Raw genomic sequence first — 21,586 nt, forward strand, 5'->3', positions numbered from 1 at the left:
GCTGATCTCAGGTGATATTAGCTGGCACGCCAACCCTGGGCTTTTTGTCGCGCCGCTTTTCTCCGAAATAAAGCGGAACGAGGCCGTTTCGAACACGGAGGGGAGGAAAAGGTGACGGCCGCCTCGCTTTTGATTTCCTCCAGCGGCTCACGGGCTTCCAGCGCTTCCCTCTCATTAGGCTGCACGTCTCGCCGTCTCGGTGGATTCACCCGAGCAAAAGACGGCGTGAACTCGTCCGAGCGTGGATCCGCGATGACGAGACGGGCTCGCCGGCGGAGCTCGGACCGGGTCACGCACCTCCGCTTGTTCCGAGCGTCCATCCCTGCGCGTTCTCTTAACCGTCGGAGACGACGGACGTCGCAGACGTACATTACGAAGGATCAGACGGTCATGAGCGCGCGTGTACATCAAAGCCACAGCCTGCATGAACACGAGACCCCGCGCCGTCACCCCCTCTACTGAATATTCATGTCTAAACCCGAAGTCGGAATACTTCACAAACGATATCCTTATTACAGAGACTTCAAAATATCCGTGTAAAAGATCTCCCTGCGTTCTATTCGAGACGAGGCTGCCCGAGCAGGGCGAATTCTGGGGCGAATTGCGCTTTCACGCCCATTTAAAGGCAGCGGTTCTAAACTTTAGTTCTGGTGCGTCCGGAGATGCTTTTCGGCTCACCGCCGTCGTAAAGACTGGTTATTTGAGCTCCCGTACTCGTCCTGCGAGCCCGAAACCGGTCTTCCCATTCTCCTCTGATCTCTCCATCATTCCCACCTGCACTACGGTCAACTTACTGGACGTCGCGTTCACCCCGTTCTCCGTAACATCGAGAGACTTGAGCGTGCGATCGGCAGCGTCTGAGAGGCTTAAACCAGTCTGATCGCATTTGTTCCCCATGAACGAACAGGTGTAAAGGTGCTCCTAATTTATACCCAATACCGAAGGGATCGTTTTTATCCGGCGCCTTTGATGCGAAACGTCGAGATGACGATTCACGAGCGACATAGATGTGAACACGTAGATGGAAGATACGTGAAAACACGCGTGAAACTACGCTCGCGCGCACACACACACACCGAGGTTGACCTATTCATCCCACAGCGCGGCCCTTTGAAACACCTGCCTGCTCGGTGAAAGAGCTGAAACCGATACCTCAACCGCAGGGAGGCAGAGCGGAAGGACAGAGAGAACCGGAGAGAGAGACAGAGAGAGAGACAGACAGAAAAGAAACGAAAACGATGACAAATGCAAAACAGTGAGACGCTTCAAAACCGAGCCAGACTGCTTATAGAGGCCTTAAATCAATTTGACATGGAGGAACAAAAAGGGCTGTGCAATGCTAATCTATCTGCCTTAATCCCATTGCTCCGAGATCCTTTTGAAATTCACATTCAGTGCTTAATACAAAAACAAATAAAACCTTCTTTCTTTCCTCCGCTAATCAGCTTGCCCTTCGCCGTGCCCTTTCTCAAGCAGTCAAAGCTGGATGTTCGGATGAATTATCTTAAACCCATTGTTTCAGCTCTTAAACAGCGACACACCGTCAACACAACCGACACCGTCTCGAAAACTGCCCATCCGATCCGGTCTCCATACCCGGGCCACACCGCTTACACGCCGCCATCATATTCTTCTGAAACGTCTAAACAACAACAACAAGCGGCGCCTGTGAGAACAAACCGCATTTGCATCCTTTTGACACAAATCCGACGATCCGGGGGCAAACGGTCTTTTATTTATTTATTTATTTATTTACTCTCCCCCCCTCCGCTACGGATTCTTTTTTCCAAGCTGTGATATGGAAAAGAAAAGGTTAAACCGGGAAATTATTAGAACGGGGCGGGGGGGGTGGGGGATGGGGGGGGGGGGGGGGGGGCTTGCACAGAAACACTCTGTTTCCCAACCATATGCCGATACCCTTAAGACACCATGTGCTTTGGCTTTGAAAGCTTTCACTGCCGATTCCCCATCCGAAACTCAAACCGCTCAGCAACAATACCTCTCGGAAACACCACGAGGAAAGACGGGGGGGGGGGGGGGGGGGGGGGGGGGGGATCCAATATCGATTTTAGCTTGTTTGGGGATGAAGAGGAAAGGAAAAAAAACGGCGTAAACGCTCTGATAACATAACGCGGTGGTGGACGTGAAGCGGAGGAATAATCTGACGATGACCTCCGTGAAAGCGGTCGCATGGAGGAAACAAACCGCAGCGGCGCACGCTACAGTTACAATCCTGAACGGCGTAACGGTGAACGGTGCTTACGGCATCACGCCGACGATCACTCGTTCCCTCACCGGCCTCTTTTTCTTTTTTTTTACCTTTCTCATGAAGTTAAAAAAAAATTTTAAAAAAAAGAGGAAAGAAAGAAGCAGCTTACGTTATGAGAAACCGCGAAGCGTGAAACGCCGTACCGCGAAACAGTCCTGCCACCGGAGACCCCTTCTATAAAATACTAGATTTCTCATACAAAAAGACATACGAACCCCGGTGTACGCCGTCACTATGGAAACCGTGACGCTTTAAACGAGAACGGGCGCGTCGATGTAAACCCGGGATCCGAATCCGAATCGAACGAACGTACGGTAGCGGTGCAAGCGCGAGAGCACCCGAGCGGTCCGGGGGTTACCGGTCCGACCGAGAGCGTCTCGGAGCGCTCAACATCCCCGTCGTCTTCCAGACGGGCCGAACCGCACGCACCGGACACGACCGCGACACGTCGTGGCGTGAAAAACAGCAAGGATGGAAAGCATCAGGACTGCTGGGAAACAGAGTCGGCGGCATGAAGCGGGTCTTACCTTAGGCTGAGCGCGGCGAGGGAAGGCCACTTTAGGGTCGATCTGAGAAGGAAATAAGAATGTAGAATTAACAGGATGTCAAAAACACAGCCGCTCATCTGGTTAGTACACTCGCGAGATGAACCACATGCGCTGATGGACAAAAATCTACACGGTAGTGGCAAGCAATACGCCCAAAGTGACATCATCGGGTCACGCGCACCATCCGATCGTGATTATTTTCCGTACAAGGGGCGTGAATTCACGCACGGCGTATACGGTAAAGAGTTTTATCACAGCTTTAAAAGAAAGAAAGAAATAAGAGAGACGCCACGTACGAGGAAGCACGACCAGGCGAAACCATCAGCAGCCGAAAGTGTTCACACGTCACGATCAAAAGTATTCGTGTCAATTCAAGAAGCCCAAAAATTACAGATGACGACAGATTCCTCTTCTTTTTTTCTTTTTTTTCGTCCCGGGGTTCATCGTCTTGTTAATTTGTGTTTTTCTCCCCGTCAAGCGCTCCCGCCGGGAGCTTTATCAATCTCGCATTTGGAACGAATGAGAAACTATTTCATGCACCGATGTCACGCTCGGCTTTAATACGCGGCTCTTTAAAAACTTTCAGCCGATCTCATCCGAGCAGACGAGGAAAAGAAAGAAAGAAAGAAAGAAGGGGGGGGGGGGGGGGGGGAGAGAAAGAAAAAAAACGTAAACAGATCGAAATTGTTCTCTTGCAGAAAATTACTTGGCCGTGTTCAGCAAGGCAAACACTTTACGTTGAGGTGCATCTCGTGCTATAGAGCCGAACGCTCGCCCGGAGGGAGGGACGGGGCGAGATCAGATTGGAATCGTTCACGGAGGCGAACGCTCGTCGTGCGCGCTATATGAAAACACTGAAGCGATTTGGATGAAAGCGTGTCCTTCACGGACGAGGTCTGCGACATAATCGCATTTCACGCATGAAAATAACGCCATGATTGATACTAGGGACGCATCGATACCGAGACCGGTATCGGGTATCGGCCCGATATCGTCCTCAATTACTCGACGTCCGCGTGACTGAAACCGGTCACGAAGCGCTCGCGCTGGAGACTCCTTCCTCAAACCATAAACAAACATCTCCATCGGGAAAAACTACACATCGGCGAGGACACGGTTTATTAACCAGACGTAAAGAACGCGAAGGTTTAACGATCACGCGTCAGGACCGAAAGATTGAGCTACGGCCGTCCGGGGACGTCCTTTTGTCCACGTTTATTGAAAACGGTGTGCCGCGGAGCATCGGAAAACCGCCACATCGAGGCTGCTCATGTTAATGAAGAAGTTTGCGCCACCGCTAAGACGGATATCATCGCGTGAAATCTCGAGACGTCATCACGTGACACAATACGGGAAAACGAGACTTTCTGGAAACGAGAATCTGACACGGAAAAACGAGAGCTTTACATATCATCGCTCACTCGCCGTGGTGCTAATCGGTCTGCCGCGTAGTTATAAAATGATCGAGCCGGGACGTTACCGAGATCGTCAGAAAAGTGCACCGTGATCTTTATATCTCGGAAAATCGTACGGTCGAGCCTTAATAAAAGCTCCGTCAATCTTTAGCGCATTAATCGCTACGTCGTGTATTTCCGGACATCCCAACGACGTCCGCGTAACCACGGCGTTAAGAGAAATTAAAAACGGCTCTAGCGTTACGTGGGGCGCGACTCCATTACCCTGCTGTCTAGCGGAGCAGAAGAACGCAGACTCGAGGAGTTTATCTGGAGGATAAACCGCCACGTCCCATACAGAACCCCTCCAACCCCCCCCCCCCCCCCCCCCCCCCCGCCCCCCACCATAATTCCATTTGACAGAGTTATGATTGTTATCTCTGTAAATCAGGTCAATTTAGGAGATAAATTCCATAACACCTGGCTACAGCAACCTTCCTCGATTCCATGTAATGATTCGTTTTAGCGATTGGCCCCAGGCGCGAGCGATTCAACCTCGATTACTGCGAGAGAGCGGCCCAATCCGAGCACACGCTCGCCGCCGCGCTTTGAATTGCAAAGCAGGTCGACTCTTTTCATGAGGCGTCTCTGTGAAATACACACACACTCCCCCCCCGCCCCCGCCCCCGCCACGAGGACGAGTTCCCTTCTGAGTCCGGCTCCTCTCGAGGTTTCATCCTCATATCGAGTTTTCCCTCGCCACTCTCACCTCTGGCTTGCTCCTTCGCGATAAATTCATACATTTAAAAATCTAGATCCTGAACGTATACATTTCTAAAGCTGCTCTGCGACGACGTCCGCGCTACGCAAATAAAACTGAGTAATGAGGGCACCGATTCTTCGCCTGATGAAAAATACTGTGTGAGATTAACATGGCAAGCAGCATTGCCAATTTAAACACACATAACTAAAGAGAAACAACACACACACACACACACACACACGCCATCTGTCCAAGTCCTGACTCCATTCATCAGTAGTATACTACATGCGCACGATGCCTTTAAAAAGATACGCACCGCACGAGCCAATCAGAGCGCGCTTCCTATTTCGGGTCGTGCCCTTTCGGAGTGAATGGCTCCTCTGTGCACCTCAGCGAGGAGGAAAATGCCAACAATCTGTGTCCTTTCAGTGGAGGTATTTATGTAAATGCGAGGCTGATGAGAGAATTAGCTCGCATTCATATCGAATGGTGTGACCAAAGACTCTCCGCTCCGTCACTTCAGCAGTAAATAGGGAGAGATGATAAATAAAGCGCACACGATGCGGCCGCCGGCTAATTTGCAGGACTGACGTTTGATAATGAAGCGAAATAAATGAAATTTCTTTCATTCGGTCTTTTGATTAGTGTGGGGGGGGGATGGGGGGGTGAGGTCGAGCGACACAACGTGAGGACGGCCGGAACGGTCGTCGTTTTCCCCGCGCTGCATTCTTTTCCAGGAATCTCTCTCGCTCTGGGGTTATATAAAAACATCGCTGAAAGAGATTTCAAAACGGCGTTCGAACGGAAAATACGAAGAAGAAACAAAAAAAAAAAACGGCGCATTTAAAATAACTTGTCTTCGAAATAATTGACGATCCACTCGCGGTGGTCCACATCTGATCGATTTAACGGACGCCGCTGGAGTTCCCTTAGCTGTGATGCTAAGTGTATTTACAGTGTCGTTTCAGTCACGGAGTCTTTTCCCGGTAATTAGCCGACAAATCCGACGGAAAATGCGACGTTCCGGACAGTTTTCCTCATTTTCGCCGTGACCCTGCGTTCACGTCGTCCGTAAAAGCCTCGACGGTTGTGTGCTAGCTGGCTGAGCGGTTAGCCGCAGCGATTAGCGCGTTTACCCTTTGTATTGAACGTACCCTGGTTGCCAAGCAACGTCGCTTACTTTTCACGTTGAACTTTTTCTAAAATGCCCCCCCCCGTTCCCCTTTCTTCGAACAGTATCGTGTTTTTACTTTTACAACACCGCCGACGTTAAAAACATTTACAGTAGCAAGTTCGACTTTTCTCGCATCGGCTTTATTCCGTCTCCTTCTCGTTGTTATTATATAACCTGCATGATTCGTCCTTGTAGATGTTATATGATTGAAGCGAACCTAAATATCACGACGTAGAAACAGGTATTGCGGGAAATAAATTTTTTGTTGTTTTAAATTTAAAAAAAAAAACAAAACAAAAAAACACAACGTCCTCTCATGCCGTAACTTGAGATCATAATATTTTGGCCACATCACCCGGCACTGGGTTATCTTCCCTGCTCGGCTAAACGAGCCGGTTAATGCACCCTCTTTGCAGCGTCGATCAATAACCGGCTCGTCTTAATTAAACAAAACCGAAACGGTCAGACTTAAGTCGCTATCGATTTCTGACAAACGACACCCGCACCAGTCCACGAGTCCCGTTCCATACAGCATCGCGATATACATCACAGATAAGTACAGTGTCCTGGATGCTTCCAGACGTCATCACGACCTCTTCTTACCCCCGGTGAAAATCTCCAGTGCCACGACTTGAACGTCCGACCGTGATAACGCGTACTAGATTAACCGGTCCGGCTAATTAAAATATCTTCTGTCGTTTTTAAAAACAACAAAGAACCTAAACCGAAGTTGTACGTGATGTTAGCGTGGTGATCACTCCGACGAGATCAGGACGACGACGTGACGTTAGAGCTGCTCGATATGGGGGGGGGGGGGGGGGGACGGGACACAACGTCGTATCGATGTTACATCGCTGCTTATTACGACCGCTTTACGCCTAGTGGTAACAAAACAAAAAAAAACGTCGAGGAACAAAATCACGCTCGTGATGAAACACGGACCTGCGACGTCCTGCATCGTTGGGAAATCGTCACAATCTTGCGATATGCGAATAAACTCGACCGCGGATCCGTACGATTTCTGTCGGCGTTTCGCGTCGATAAACAGTTCGCTGTAATAATAAAGATAAATAAATAAATGTGTGTGTGTGTGTGGGGGGGTTTGAGGAAAACTACTTGAATTGGAGACTCCTTCCATTCGCCTTAACCGCCGACACACTTTTTTAAAATCCGTTCGCGTCACGTCCCCACGAACGAGCCGTTACTATAGTAACGTATCCCGAACGAGTGACTTGCCTCGGAGCTTCTGTTACAGGAAATGAAATCAACACCTTCTGACCGATCAGAGTCGGGCGTCCGACAGCACCGTGGTATACGCGAGCCCGCGTTTGAACGGCGAGGAATCCGGTCGTACGTTTACCGCACCGCTTACAAACCATGAACCCTCAGGCTTATACAGGAGAGTGAACTATTCGATATGAAAATCCGATTTAACATTCGATTAGGTTCTCGAGTGCCACAGGTGCTGGTCAGCGATCGGGAATGATCCGTGACGCCTCATAAAATCGTGTCATGATGCCCATGATTGCTTTGACTGATCGGGGAAACGCTTATAGAATGTATTAATCGGGTTCATTTGCATACAGCAAAGACAGACTGCGCAGCGCCGTCGTCTCCGTTACCAGAGCCACCGAGATCACGATAACGCTTCATAAATGATATACCGCGCGGCGCTGAATTCCCGTTATCACCACAGCTCCGAGGGACTGATGAAACCGGCTGCAACGGGAATTTAGCGCAAGGTCAGATTAGCCGATTTCAGTGGATATCGCTGGTGCGCATCGTCACCTGCGCCGGATTGAGGCGGGTCGCTTTAGGGGACATTTTAGACCTGGGAGAAGCTTTCCAGAAGACCCGGTGCTGGAAACACAGGCCTGTTCGGTGACTGCAGCAAACTGGTGGAAGTAAGTCATCACTTTTCTGACACTCATATACGGTGAAACTGTACACCTCTGCGGAGGTAAACCTGCTTTCCACAGCGCGTGTGTGTGTGTGTGTGTGTGTGTGTCTGGTCTAGCACAGACCGGCAGAGAAGAAACAGAGCAGGAGAGTGTGCAGGTGTGACGAGGAGGCCTTATGTAACCCTGCTATTCTTCTAGTTTCACTGCACAGAGCAAAAGGAACCTCAGTGGGAAAGAACCCATCCGGTCGTCCGTCAACACCGGACCGATCGACCCTTCGATCCGCTCCTCAGAACAGACGCCGGAGCCGTTTAGATCTCCCCGTTTTACCCAATAGAATTCAGGCACAGATCTGAGCCGTTTAAGGGAAAGTGGCACGGATTTGAACTCGCGACCTCCCGGGATACCGATGCAGAACCTTAAGACGGTTCGCTCCGCTTTCTCAGATCGATACTGCTCTGCTGTTCGGTCTATTCCCCCCCCTCCGTCACCGGCGAATTCCCACCGGCTCTGCCCATCATACGACGGGTAGCGACCGGGGGAGGGTGAAGGTAGCGCGTGCGCCCTCGTGCTACATCGCGGGACAGAGCGACACACTCGGAGAGCGGCTCCATTCGCGCACTTCTTCACGCGTGACCCCGCAGACCTGCACCTTGGCGATCCGCGTCACCGGTTATAATCCGTAAGAAACGATCCGCATCGATCACGTCGGACTACGTCGGCGCTATCCGGGCGGCCTCGTGACGTCCGGAATACCATTCGTCGACAGTCCCGCTCGATTGCATCACGGCGTGTACGGCGGTACGGAGACGGAGTACAGTAAGCAGGTCGTCGACAGGCTCTTCCGAAAAAGAATTCATGGAAGGGGATACGTGCGCTAGGTAACTAAGCGTGCCAAGAAGTAGAAGGCGAAAAACTTTTCTTCCTCCCCAAACGCAAGACGTAGCAACAGCCTGCAAAAATCGTTGACGTGTCAATCAAGACGGGACTAACGTTAGACGATGCAGAGCTGGTTGAGGAAAAACAACGACGAAAAAAACAAAACAGCACTTTTTTTTTTTCCTCTTCCTGAGAGGAGAAGTGAGAAATAACACCGACGTGGCCCATCAAGACAGGAACCGCAGAGGCGCGCCTGCAAATGATGGGAATGCAAAACACTCCAGATCCATATGTAAATTTAACCCCGTCGGAACAGGCCCGCGGTCGCGTTTCTGGAATCTCTCGTCAGAACGCGACGCTCTTCGCACCTGTCGTGACTTTTTTTTTTAGGATCGCCATGTCTGCGTGAGCTTTGGAGAACGAGACAATAAACGATCATCTCTCGACTTTCTGGCGTCCGGTGCTTCACCGTAGCGCTCGTCGAGTTTCTCTCAAAACTATCGAGTCACATGATCTGGCGCGGGGGGGGACCCCCGATAACGCCACGTGGTGGTGATGCTGTAGCGTCTAGCGCGAGAGCGTGCGAGTTTAAAAGCTCGGACGCCGCCGCCGTATGAATATGGAAATACATTTGCAAAGATTTGATTGCGGTTTTATGAGTTTTGCTGACTCTCCTCAAAATCCCCATCGTTCATCGTCACGCGCAAAAGGAAGTTCTGGACCGACGTTGATAGTCGGAGAACACGCGAAGGGCCTTTACGTGAACGTGAACTGAGCCGTGGATTGAATGACGCGCTGCCAGACTACGACAAATAACGACGATACGGACCTACGGTCACTCGGGACTTTGAAACCGAGAACTACGACGCTCTCCCGTAGGATACTGATCCCAAAAACACGCTCGACGCTGGTTTTATTCCTGACTGCATTCACTTGTCTACAACTTGCCCCGACAAGAACCGGGCAACTAAACAACCGTGTGTGCAAACGAGATATCCGGGGGAACTCGACGCCAAAGCCAGGACCATTTAGAGTCAACAGAGCGTCTAAAGATGTTCACCGTGTTTATTTTCTCTTCGGTTCCGGCTATTCAGCCCGACAGTCGCACAAACACACACCACAACACACGAACCTGCAGCAGGAAGCCACTGCGCTCCCTCTCTGAGGGCGTGTAAGGACGGCCTTCGGCTCCTCCTGCTGCTCTCTTCCTGACCAGGATCTCTCGTTTGCTCATTTTGAGCGTATATATATATATATATATATATTATATTATATAATATATACACACACACACACACACACACACACGTCCTTCAGGTATCGACACACGGATCGAAAACCACATCGCGTGTGTTTTGTTCGTCAAGCTACCGTAACGTCGCACGGTTTCAAAGTGGTTACAATAAGATTAAAAGAATTGTTTTTAAAAAAACGGTGATACCCATGATCCTCGGTTCTGGCATGAATACGTCCCGACAGAATTCCGACGCCGTCTTTTCTAAATACGAGTCCAAAGGCGCAACGCCGCTTTCAAATTTCATCCTCACTCCCGAAGATTTCGCCCAAAATCCTGCCTGCTCCGTCCCCAAGTAATCACGCTCGACATCGTGACGCGCCGCTACTCCGTTTAAGACGGCGAGCCCATCTGCTCGCTTCAACTGATCTGTTCTGCGACGTGCGATCTCCCCCCTCCCAGGTATTACGCTAACATTTACAAGCCTTCCTCTGGCAAGTCATTTAATCCTTAAAAAAATAATAATAATAAAAATCACCGAGTCAGGAGCGAGGCGGGACCCGGTCCGCGCACGGAACCCGAGCAGAGCGCCGGTCGGGACACTCCGAGGTTCGAATGCTCAAGACAAATTTAAAAAAAAAAAAAAGAGTGACCATGACTGAAGTCAAGAACCGATAAAACTATTATACATCAAAAAAAAAAAAGCCCAATATAAATATCACATTTCCATTTTCTTTCAGGGAAATAGATCAGAAATCACAGCAGCTAGTTAGACTTGCAAATCTAACAAAAAGAAAAAAAAAATCAAAGCATATCTCTTAAACATTTAAAAAAAACAACAAAACGACAAAAAAAAAAAAAAACGTGCGCGCAAGCCCAGAGGTAAAGAAGTAACGCTACGATACTTCAATCGATCGATCGAGGACACGTCGTCCTCTTTTTTTCTTTCTATCGAGAGACTTTAAGGGACATCCGATGCGTACTTTCAGACGTGCTAACGGCTAAATTAGCCACGATCTGTCGGCTGCTCTAAAGCCGGAAGGAGTCTGAGGAGAAGCGACGGCACCGGGATCATCGCCGAGACGTACAACAGGCTCGGGGAAAAAATAAATGATGACACTCATTTTTCTTAATGCGGCCAAATCCTAGCAGATATCTAAGTAAACCTCTGTTGTTATGCGTGTGTGTGTGTGTGTGTGTGTGTGTGTGTGTGCGCATGTACGTGACACGGCTTCCTGTTAGCCATGCCGACAAAACGAGAGGTGAACGCCACGTCTTTAATCATAGAACCCGCTTTGGAGCAATTTCCCTTCGTTTTCTTTTCTTTGATACAGAAAACAAAGTGCACCAACAACAACAACAACAACAACAACAACACCGCGCTCCTAACTTCAATTCAAAGCAGACAGACAAACCGGGATGGACGCCACGTCCTAAAGCAGGAAGAACGAGAAGCGGGCCCGAGTCGTCGGGCGATTCGACACGGAGCTGATGTTTAAAGTCCCCATGAAATGAAAATGGAAGTTTTGCGGCTTTTATTACGGATATGTTCGCCTTAAGGGTATCTAGTGCGCTCCAAAACAATGACAACATTCGCGACATATTGGAAAACATACACATGTATTCAAAATTGACAGCCTCCCTCTCTCTCTCCCTCTCTCTCTCTCGTCCACCGATACGGATCAACAATTTTCGACGACATCATCGCACTCGTCGGATCTCCCGTCCAATCAAATGCGCTGTAGAATCTGAAGTGTCCCGCCCCCAGCGCTAGAAAAATCGAACCGTCGAGTACGGCTCAACCCGGGCCGGTGAGGAAAGCTAAACGCTATTGACTATTTAAAAAGGAGGCGGAGCCACTCGATACGTCCCGCCCCGACTTCCCGTTTCAGGGGGAAATCACGTCAACACGTCGAACGACGCCGCACGTTTCGAGGCGATTCACGGGGACCGTAAGCTTACACGTTGTGTACACGTAAATAAAGGCCTGGAGGCGCGCTTGCTGACGGAGCGTCATTCGATGTTGGTTTTTTTTTGTTTTTAAACCGCACCGCCTCTACTTTCGATTAAAGACGAAGAAAACAAGCGACGCTACGGACAGTACCATTCTAGAAATTGTATCTAGTATTGCTTTCTAGAAATATGATGATTATACGGTATTAAAGTTTAATACCGTGACGTATTTCAAGATTTAGACGGTTATTTAAGCGCATTGAGACGCTGAAATTAACACACGGGTTTACGATCACGTTATTATCTTCTAAAGGGGGGGGGGGGTCTTCATGTTTGCGACCTCAACAAAAAGTGAGTCTGGCTCTACAGACGTTAAACTTTCAGCGATTTGCGTTACAGAAATACACACACAGTGTGTGTGTGTGTGTGTGTGTGTGTGTGTGTGTGTGTGTGTGTGTTGGGCTCGGGATCACACTCCACACTCCGCCTATTTATTGCTGTGCACACATTTTATTTTTGGTACAGCTGTTACTTAATCATCTCCGGCTAGAAATCCTGCAGAGATTTGCACGTTTGTTAGACTTTTCTCTCTCTCTGTATATTTTATATTATTCTTGTGTGTGTGTGTGTGGGAACTTGATTAAACACACCTGACTCTTGTGCCTACTTGGAAAAGCGCCACACACACACACTCTCTCTGCTAATTTTATTTTTTAACCCTTTTTGAGTTGACGCTAGCAAGAAAAGCCGTTATAATATTTGATTGTTTTTTTTTTTTAGGGGTTAAAGATCAAACCCCGTCTTTTATCGTCTGCACTAAACTCTGCGAGAACACACACACACACACACACATATACATAAACATAGATACACACACACAGTTCATTTCTTCCTAGATTGACTTGATAGCGCTTTTGGAAGGAATACACACACATGGGGGTGAGCTGTAATAGGAAACTAGAGTCCTGAGTGGGAGGGGCATCACACTCTCTCCCCTGTCAATCGCAGCTTCACTCGCCAATCGCGTTCGTCTGCGAGGTATGGGAAAGACCGCACTCTTTCTTTTTTTTTTTTTTTCTCCCCCCTCCCCTCCGAGCGTGTTATTCCGCCCCGCGACGCCGCATGAGCGGCAGTATGTGAAAGATGCAGTCGTTTCACGTCATGTATCAGAGGACGCATGTGTTTGTTGGGGGTGGAATCAAAAATAAAAACAAAAACATTTGACTGGCACTGTATATGACAAAAGGAGAAACGTTAATAAGGAACAGGACTAAACACAATCGACCGATCACATCCGACGGATGGATGGATGGACGGACCGAGCATACGGCGATCGACGTCGAGACGTTCTCTCATTCTCGCACAAGTTATAAATAGCCCACAGTTCTTTAAAAGCCCTGACCTCGACCCCACTCAACACCTTTGGGATGAACTGGAGATGTGTGTACTCTACTCAGGATCGGTTTCCGATACATCACGTCTTCTCAGCCAGGCCCACACTCGACGGCACACGACGCAACAGCGGTAGTGACACTATTAAATAATTCAATAAAACCCACTATAGCGACACTACACAACTATAGACTCAACCCCGACACGTCCTTATCTCCTCATCCTTACAGCGCCGTGTTGTTACCCTTCATAAACCGGCGCGGCCGTTATTCATCCTGCGTTTACCGCCCCGGAGGACCACGAGCGCTTCCTCACATTTGGCATTTCAGAGCTTTTAAACCGCCGATAACGCGGCGTGCGAACGCGTGCGGCTCGGGCACCCCGCCGTCCGTTAACATTTTTTATCATCTTTTTTCTCTCCGTTTCTGAATGTTTTTTTTTTTTTAAGCGAGAGTTCAAATGAATTGGCGCCCCCATGAAACACACCGGCACGGCGTCTGTCAGCCGGACGCTCCAATTATGTGAATGTCAGCTGTTAAGAAGTATTAAAGACGCGATGAAATGTTCTCGGCTAACGGCACCCGGGCGCGTCTTCCACCGCGTTTATGAAACGACGCTCCGAACCCGTAGAATAATTTCAGGACTGGACGCTGCGCCGCTGGATCCCGGACAGGTTCTAGAGCGGGTGCGAGATTAAAAGCCGGAGGTTCCGACATCCGATCATCTGTTAGTGATTAGTACCGGCTCGATCACGTTAAATAAAGGTCAAATAAAGAAATACGCTTACTATCTATTATATACTTTAAAAAAAAAAAACAAACAAACATACGCATAAAATAATCTGATCATCCGCCGATGTGCGCGAGGAGACGTTTGAACACACACTTGTGAAGAACGTTAATTTTTTCCCGATTGACCCTGACGACCCCGTTCCTTAATAAACACCAAGGAAAATAAGACGCCGGGTCAGGCGCAGAGAAGCGACAAGCTTTTTACACGCCAAAAGCGACGACAACTGACAACCCAAAGAGGGACAGCTGATCAACTTCACGGTGTAAAAGTCAGGGGGCCGCGTCGGTGTCTTTCAGCGCAGCATCGATATCCGGGCGGAAGAACAGAGGACGACGAGAGACGACGAGAGACGACGCGTTTCTAACTCCACAAGGACGTGGTGCATAACCGCGTCAGTCTAGACGCCACGAGAAACACCGAGTTCTGACAGACCAAGCTGTTCACGCGCAGACTCTAAGCTAGCCGACGAGAACCCGGGCCCTTCTTATTTCCTCAACCGCGTCTCTTATTTTCCGTTCCTTGCTTCTTAGCTCCTCCCACTGAGGGAGAAACGGGGAAAAAAAAAAAAAAACCCGACAGGAACAGCCGTATTGAGATGTTCCGGCTCACTGAAGCGACACTTTGAGCGAATTCATACGTCAGTGATGCGTTTCGTAGCCGTACGAAGTGTACGACAGAACCGCGCGTGTGTGTGTGTGTGTGTGCGCGCGTGTGTGTACGCGTATATACACGGGACAGCGATTAAACACAAAAGTATTCGTCATTAACACATTCGGTTTATTTGATGATCACGCGTCCGGGCAACGGCGAAGTGCACGCATGCGAGATATCCACAGAGGATACGACATAAGATGTGTGTGTGTGTGTGTACATGCACATGAGGAAGAGAGCAAACAACGCACAAGTGAAAAATGTTTCAGAAAATAAATAAATAAATAAATAAAAAACAAACAAACAAACAGCGCCAACCTACCGTCTTTGAGTCTAATTCGTGGTGCGGCTGAGCTAGGACTTTATCTACGCTGGCCGCGTCAGCGAACGTAACGAACCCGAAGCCTCTGTGGGACAAAAACAGACACACAGCACATAACGAGACCGTGAGGAGGGGGAGAAGAAGAGACAGACATTTCATCACTGCATCATTTCATCATTTATCATGGTGAGCAGGAGCAATATATTTGCCTTAAGGAATATTCCCTGGCGGGGTTTACATGTGAGGAAAGAACAGCGGGGGTGTTACGGTTTTAAATTTACACAGTAAGGTAACAGTCTCAGATATTATATATATATACACACACACATATATCACAGTTTCACAGCATTAATGGACAGCTTAAAAACCCAGTGGTGAAAATTAAACAAAACGTTAAGACGACACATCAAACCCGTTAATTATTCAGACAGATGTGCGTGTGTGTGTGTGTGACTTATCAATAAAGGGACTCTTGCACTGTCAGTGTTTATCCCGTTGTTGTTACACGCTGAAAGAGAACGGCTAAAATAAAAAAAAGAATACAAATTTAAAAACGGTCACAAATCGGACGAGCGTAAGAGCGTGCGGTGCTGCTTAGATGGAGCCAGATCGCTTCGTGACGCGCGCAGTCGCGTATGATTTACGACAGCAGCGGATTAAACGACAGCCGAAGCGTTTTTCGGAGCCCCCCCCCCCGGCCGCGCCGAGAAATCCGAGTATGAACTTTTTGGAGACGTGACGGACAAAAATGCATTAGAATCAGAATTTGGGGGAAGGAATAAATAAATAAATAAATAAATCAGCGGTGAGGTAATCATACGATGAGACACCGTGACTAACCGTGAAACTGTGACAACATAACAACCCTAGCACGCACGCACGCACGCACACACACACACACACACGTCAGCTCGCATTAGACAACAGCTTTTGCACGGCCGCTTTTTCCCTCCCCTTGATGTGACTGTCAGTGCAGCACAGAGCAGGTCAGGATGCTTTAAATATAGCAGCTATCAATGCTCAGCTCTGAGGAAGCTCTGCTGGGTGTGTGCTGCGTGTGCGGAAAGGAGGACACCACACACACACACACACACACACACACACACACACACACACACACACACACACTACAGTTGCTATACAGTCCCAAAGTCACTGTCAGACTGCATTAGAGCAGCAGCTTTTGCACGGCCGGCTCTCCGACTGCCAGTGAAACACGAGGCAGGACTCCAGGGTTGCCAGATTTATGATAATTCCCACTTAATCTGGCACAGCGTTCACCTGCTCGGACGGACCTGATCCGGCTCGTCTCTTCATGCCCGGGTGCGTTAGTGCCGAGACGAACACTCACCGTGCCAAAATAAACGTGCCAGACGCCAGATATAACGAACGCAAAATAAAGACGACGGAAAATGATTTCAAGAGATGCTTCGGCTCTGTAAAGAAGCGCTGGAAAGAATCGGAGAATCATTCTCTCACATCACAGACTTCACAGTAGCTTTCGAACGCAACGTGAACCGAAATAATAATAATTTTAAAAAATCAATTTTCATTTTATCTCTTTACATAAAGTGAAACGTCGAATGAGATGTACAGCTATCTCGTTTTACTCGACATTGGCTCACAGCGTTCCGACGGACGATAACGGAGGAAAAAATAAATAAATCAATTTATGTACTGACCGGTCGTGCACATACACATCGTGATCAAGCCACGGTTTTCAATTTCAGCTCGTCTTTAAGCTGTGTCGTCTTGGGAAATAACCTTGCGCGTATATATATAAGATTTCTACAGCACATATATAAGGTATCAGAGCATCCTTTTTTTCTTTAAGTCACACCAGGTGTGCATGTTTTAAATCTCACCTGGAAAAAGTTGGAGTTTTTGGTGCATGGTGCACCTTTTATTCTGCACAACAACAAAAAAAAAAAAAAACACACCACCACAAACCTGGCAACCCTTGCAGGACGGTGTAAATATACTGTTTTGGGGGCTCAGCTGTGGCATGTTGCATGTGCAGAAAGGAGGGCAGCGCGCGCACGCACACACACACACACACACACACACACACACACACAACCCCTCTACAATGCAAGGTTGCAAGTCAATGTCAGACTGCATTAAAGTAGCAGCAGCTTCTCTCCAGAGCAACATGGAGCAACATGAGACTTAAATAATACCTCCAGCATGGGGTCAGGGCTGGCTCGTGCAAAAGTAGAAGCACCTTTATCTCCAGTAGTAGTAGTAATAATAATAATAATAATAATAATAATAAAAATAATGTTTACCTTGAGCGTTTGGTTGTGGGGTCTCGCATCACCATGCATTCTCTGATCTCTCCGAATTTGCTGAAATATTCTCTAAGGCTGTCTGCGGGCGATCAGAGAGAGGAGGAGAGAGGAGGAGAGAGGAGAAGGAGGATAAGCGGGTCAGTCATTCTAGCGCTGCGCGTAAAAAAGCGCCCCTCTGTGCCGTGCCGTGCGCGCGCAGGGGTCGAATAGAGGACTCCGGGATAAACAGAAAAATCTCCCTCTCTCCCCATTTATAATTTCCTGTCATATATCCGAACCCCAGGCTTTCTACAGATAAAAAGGTAAAAGATAAAAAGGTCATGCTTTACCTGGTGAGGTCTGCCAGCTCAGGCCACCGATAAACATTTTGCTGCAAGAAGAAGAAAAGAGAGAGAGAGAGAGTGAAAGAGAGAGAGAGAGAGAGAAGTGAGTTCCAGGTGCGAGATCGGCCATGTTTCTGAGCGGTTAACGAGTACTTATTAATCATTCTTAAACAACAGAGATACAAGTTGCATTGTGGTGACACAAAATATCCAGAAATATTAAAGCAAGCAAGTAATCAAACAAAGCCGCCGTGTGTGTGTGTGTGTGTGTGTGTGTGTGTGTGTGTATCCGGAAGGACTAACGGGGACGCTGTCGGAGCCACTGTCTCTTCGCTTTCATTTCACTCCGACAAAAAGAAAATGTGTACACACACACACACACACACACACACACACACACACACACACACACACACGCGCACACACAAAACAGCCCAAGAAAGAAAAAGGACAGAAGTCCCAGGCGCCGCTGTGAGCGGTGATCTTACCCCGGGTCATGCTGCGTGTCGCTCGGGCTTCCGGACGTGGCTTGGCTCCCGTCTCCATCCATAGCGCGCTGTCTCACAAAAAAAAAACTACAGGGCAGTAAAACTACGAAACGCACACACTCTCTCTCACACACTCACACACACACACGCACACACTGACTCTCTCTCATACACACACATACAGAACGGGGAGGGTGGGAGAGAGAGAGAGAGAGAGAGAGAGAGAGAGAGAGAGAGAGAGTGGGACGAGGCGCAAAACAGAAGCGCAGGAGGAATATTACCGAAGCGGGAAGGCAAAATCGTCACACGTGGGGATCAGGCTCAGCCTCCTGCTCCCAGCCCCGCCCTCTAACGGCCAGAAAGAGGGGGCGTGGCCAGTGCGCTTGACGTCAGACCGACAACTCTCCTCCTTCTGATGAAGAGGACGACGAATCCGGAAACCACGCCCCCTGTCGGTCAACAAAAAAAACAACAACAACAAAACAAAAACACAGTCAAAGCAAAAGTTTTACTTTCTTTATTCGTTTTATTAAAATAAAAAAAAAAATAAAAATAAAATAAAAAACACAACAACAATAGTTGTTCAGTATCACAGTAATGGTTTCCACTGCAAATACCATTACAAACCATCAACTGTTAACAACCATTACCTTTATTGTTTCTTAGTGGTATCCACTAGACGCTACACAACATGCGTCTAACAGAAGGTAACACATTACCAGTAGGACCATTAGAGTTCCAGGTAAAACCAATACTATTCCCAATAAAACCATTACGAAATTATATGAGAGTTCCTGTTAAAACTGATACAATTCCCAATAAAAACCATTACAAGTTTATATGAGAGTTCCCTTTAAAACCATTACAAAATTATATGAGAGTTCCCGTAAAACCAATACAATGCCCAATAAAAACCATTACAAAATTATATGGGAGTTCCCGTTAAAACCAATACAATTCCCAATAAAACCATTACAAAATTATATGAGCGTTCCCGTTAAAACCATTACGAAATTATATGAGAGTTCCCGTAAAACCAATACAATGCCCAATAAAACCATTACAAAATTATAAGGGAGTTCCCGTTAAAACCAATACAATTCCCAATAAAACCACTACAAAATTATATGAGCGTTCCCGTTAAAACCAATACAATTCCCAATAAAACCATTACAAAATTATATGAGAGTTCCCATTAAAACCATAACGAAATGCTATGAGCGTTCCCGTTAAAACCATTACAATTCCCAATAAAACCATCACAAAATTATGAGTTCCCATTAAAACCATTACGAAATGATATGAGCGTTCCCGTTAAAACCATTACAATTCCCAATAAAACCATCACAAAATTATGAGTTCCCATTAAAACCATTACAAAATGATATGAGCGTTCCCGTTAAAACCATTACAATTCCCAATAAAACCATCACAAAATTATATGAGTTCCCATTAAAACCATTACGAAATGATACGAGCGTTCCCGTTAAAACCAACACAATTCCCAATAAAACCATTACAAAATTATATGAGAGTACCCGTTAAAACCAACACAATTCCCAATAAAACCATTACAAAATTATATGAGCGTTCCCGTTAACACCAATACAATTCCCAATAAAACCATTACAAAATTATATGAGAGTTCCCGTTAAAACCAACACAATTCCCAATAAAAACCACTACAAATGATATGAGCGTTCCTATTGTTTTTTTTTCCCCAGCAGTGATAGAATGCTTGTGATCAGATTCCGTTTGCAGAACATGTTCAATGTTGTAATACCCCCAGCACAGGCGCAACCCACTCTCTCTCCCGCGCACTGCACTGTATCATGTACATTTACACTGGACTCTGACTGATAGATAGACCGATACCGGACTCTGAAGCTCCGTGTACTGCATGCGTCATATCCGCATACAGTGTTTATAGTTCATGATCACTTTTACCTGCTTAAAGCACATCAGTATCGTGCACGGTTTGTGCTCTGTGTTCGCTGTCTGCGGTTACCGCTGCTTTACTGTACTACGTAAGAGCTCATGTATCATTTCTGCACTGTGTCTGTATCGGAGCGCCATTGTACATGGACACTTAAAGCACTCTCTATGCACATGACAAACTTCAAAACGTCATATTCAGTCCACTAATTCAAATCGCCATGGGAATGAAGAAACTCAAAACAATTCGTGAAATAATAACACCACTACTGATCAAATCTGTCCTTGTTTGGTTTTTTGGAAGTGCTCAGATGTATGGAGTAACACAGACTGTCTGAAAAGTCGGTGTAAAGGTGAACATCATGAGCATATGATGTATTTAATAAATATAAACTCAAGCATATGTATTGTCGCTTATGTATATGTATTTCCTGATTCTTTCAGACACCCCGTGGGGGGAACCCCCCGTAGAAGGGCGTACTGAAATCCTTCTCACGGCTGGTTCGCAAGGTTGCGATGGACTCCGACAGGAAACGCGGCGAGCACGTCGTCACGCGCCAAACTCATGAACAAACTCAAAAAGACTGGAAGTGTTGCGGACCGACCGACTTCTGATTAAATATGATTAAAATCGGTACCGTAAACGCTTTATCCTGGTCGGCGTCACGGGGGATCCGTAGTCCATCACGGGAACACACCCAGGATGGGATCCCTGTCTATCGCAGGGCACTGTGCATGTGTTTTGGCACTTACAGACGTGAAGAGAACATGCGCGGACGCTGTAACCTGAGCTCAGGACTGAACCCTGTGAGGTGGCGAGGCTTCCTGCTGCGAATCACGGGTTTATATAACGTCCTCGTCCTAATACGCTATCGTCTCTATAGTAACGGCTCGTTCACAGGGACTTCGATCCGCATCGATCGGAGACTCGTACAAATGAAAAAGGGTTTTGTTATTTAACCAAGACGGTGACATTTTCTGGAAGGAGATGCCTATGTGACATGTATGGAAGCGGTCTGAAGGAGCTTTAATTCATTTCAAAAGAGAAGAAGAAGAAAAAGAAAGAAAGAAAAAGCGTCTCATGACGGAGCGACTGTTTATAGCTGCTATAGCGTAAGCGAAAACAGGAAATAAGTTGTTTTGAGGACGTGTTACAATATCACCTATACCAGTGTAACTATAACGGGATTAAAAAAAAAATTAAAAAAAAGATTCAAGAGGAGTAAAACACTCTGGATTCTGCGGTTTCAGGAAAGTAATCAACGTTGAGGTGGTAA

General features: G+C 47.5%; 1 protein-coding gene across 10 annotated transcripts in view; it reads right to left on the reverse strand.

Moving 5' to 3' along the window:
- msi2a (musashi RNA-binding protein 2a) overlaps positions 1-18,731 on the reverse strand; it is a 217,616-nt gene extending 198,885 nt beyond the window's left edge. The window contains exons 1-5 of one of the 10 annotated variants that reach the window (XM_017489011.3): positions 18,375-18,731; positions 17,893-17,933; positions 17,561-17,642; positions 15,273-15,357; positions 2,797-2,838 (exon numbers count right to left, since the gene is read on the reverse strand). In XM_017489011.3, coding sequence (XP_017344500.1) covers positions 2,797-2,838; positions 15,273-15,357; positions 17,561-17,642; positions 17,893-17,933; positions 18,375-18,436 — 312 coding nt within the window. In that variant the 5' untranslated portion in view covers positions 18,437-18,731. The remainder of the gene's footprint in view (positions 1-2,796; positions 2,839-15,272; positions 15,358-17,560; positions 17,643-17,892; positions 17,934-18,374) is intronic. The other 9 variants (XM_017489020.3, XM_017489010.3, XM_017489018.3 and 6 more) reach the window with 9 other exon arrangements.
- Between the last annotated feature and the right edge of the window lie 2,855 nt (positions 18,732-21,586).

Source organism: Ictalurus punctatus, chromosome 16, assembly GCF_001660625.3.
Source record: "Ictalurus punctatus breed USDA103 chromosome 16, Coco_2.0, whole genome shotgun sequence".
In the NCBI taxonomy this organism is placed as follows: domain Eukaryota; kingdom Metazoa; phylum Chordata; class Actinopteri; order Siluriformes; family Ictaluridae; genus Ictalurus; species Ictalurus punctatus.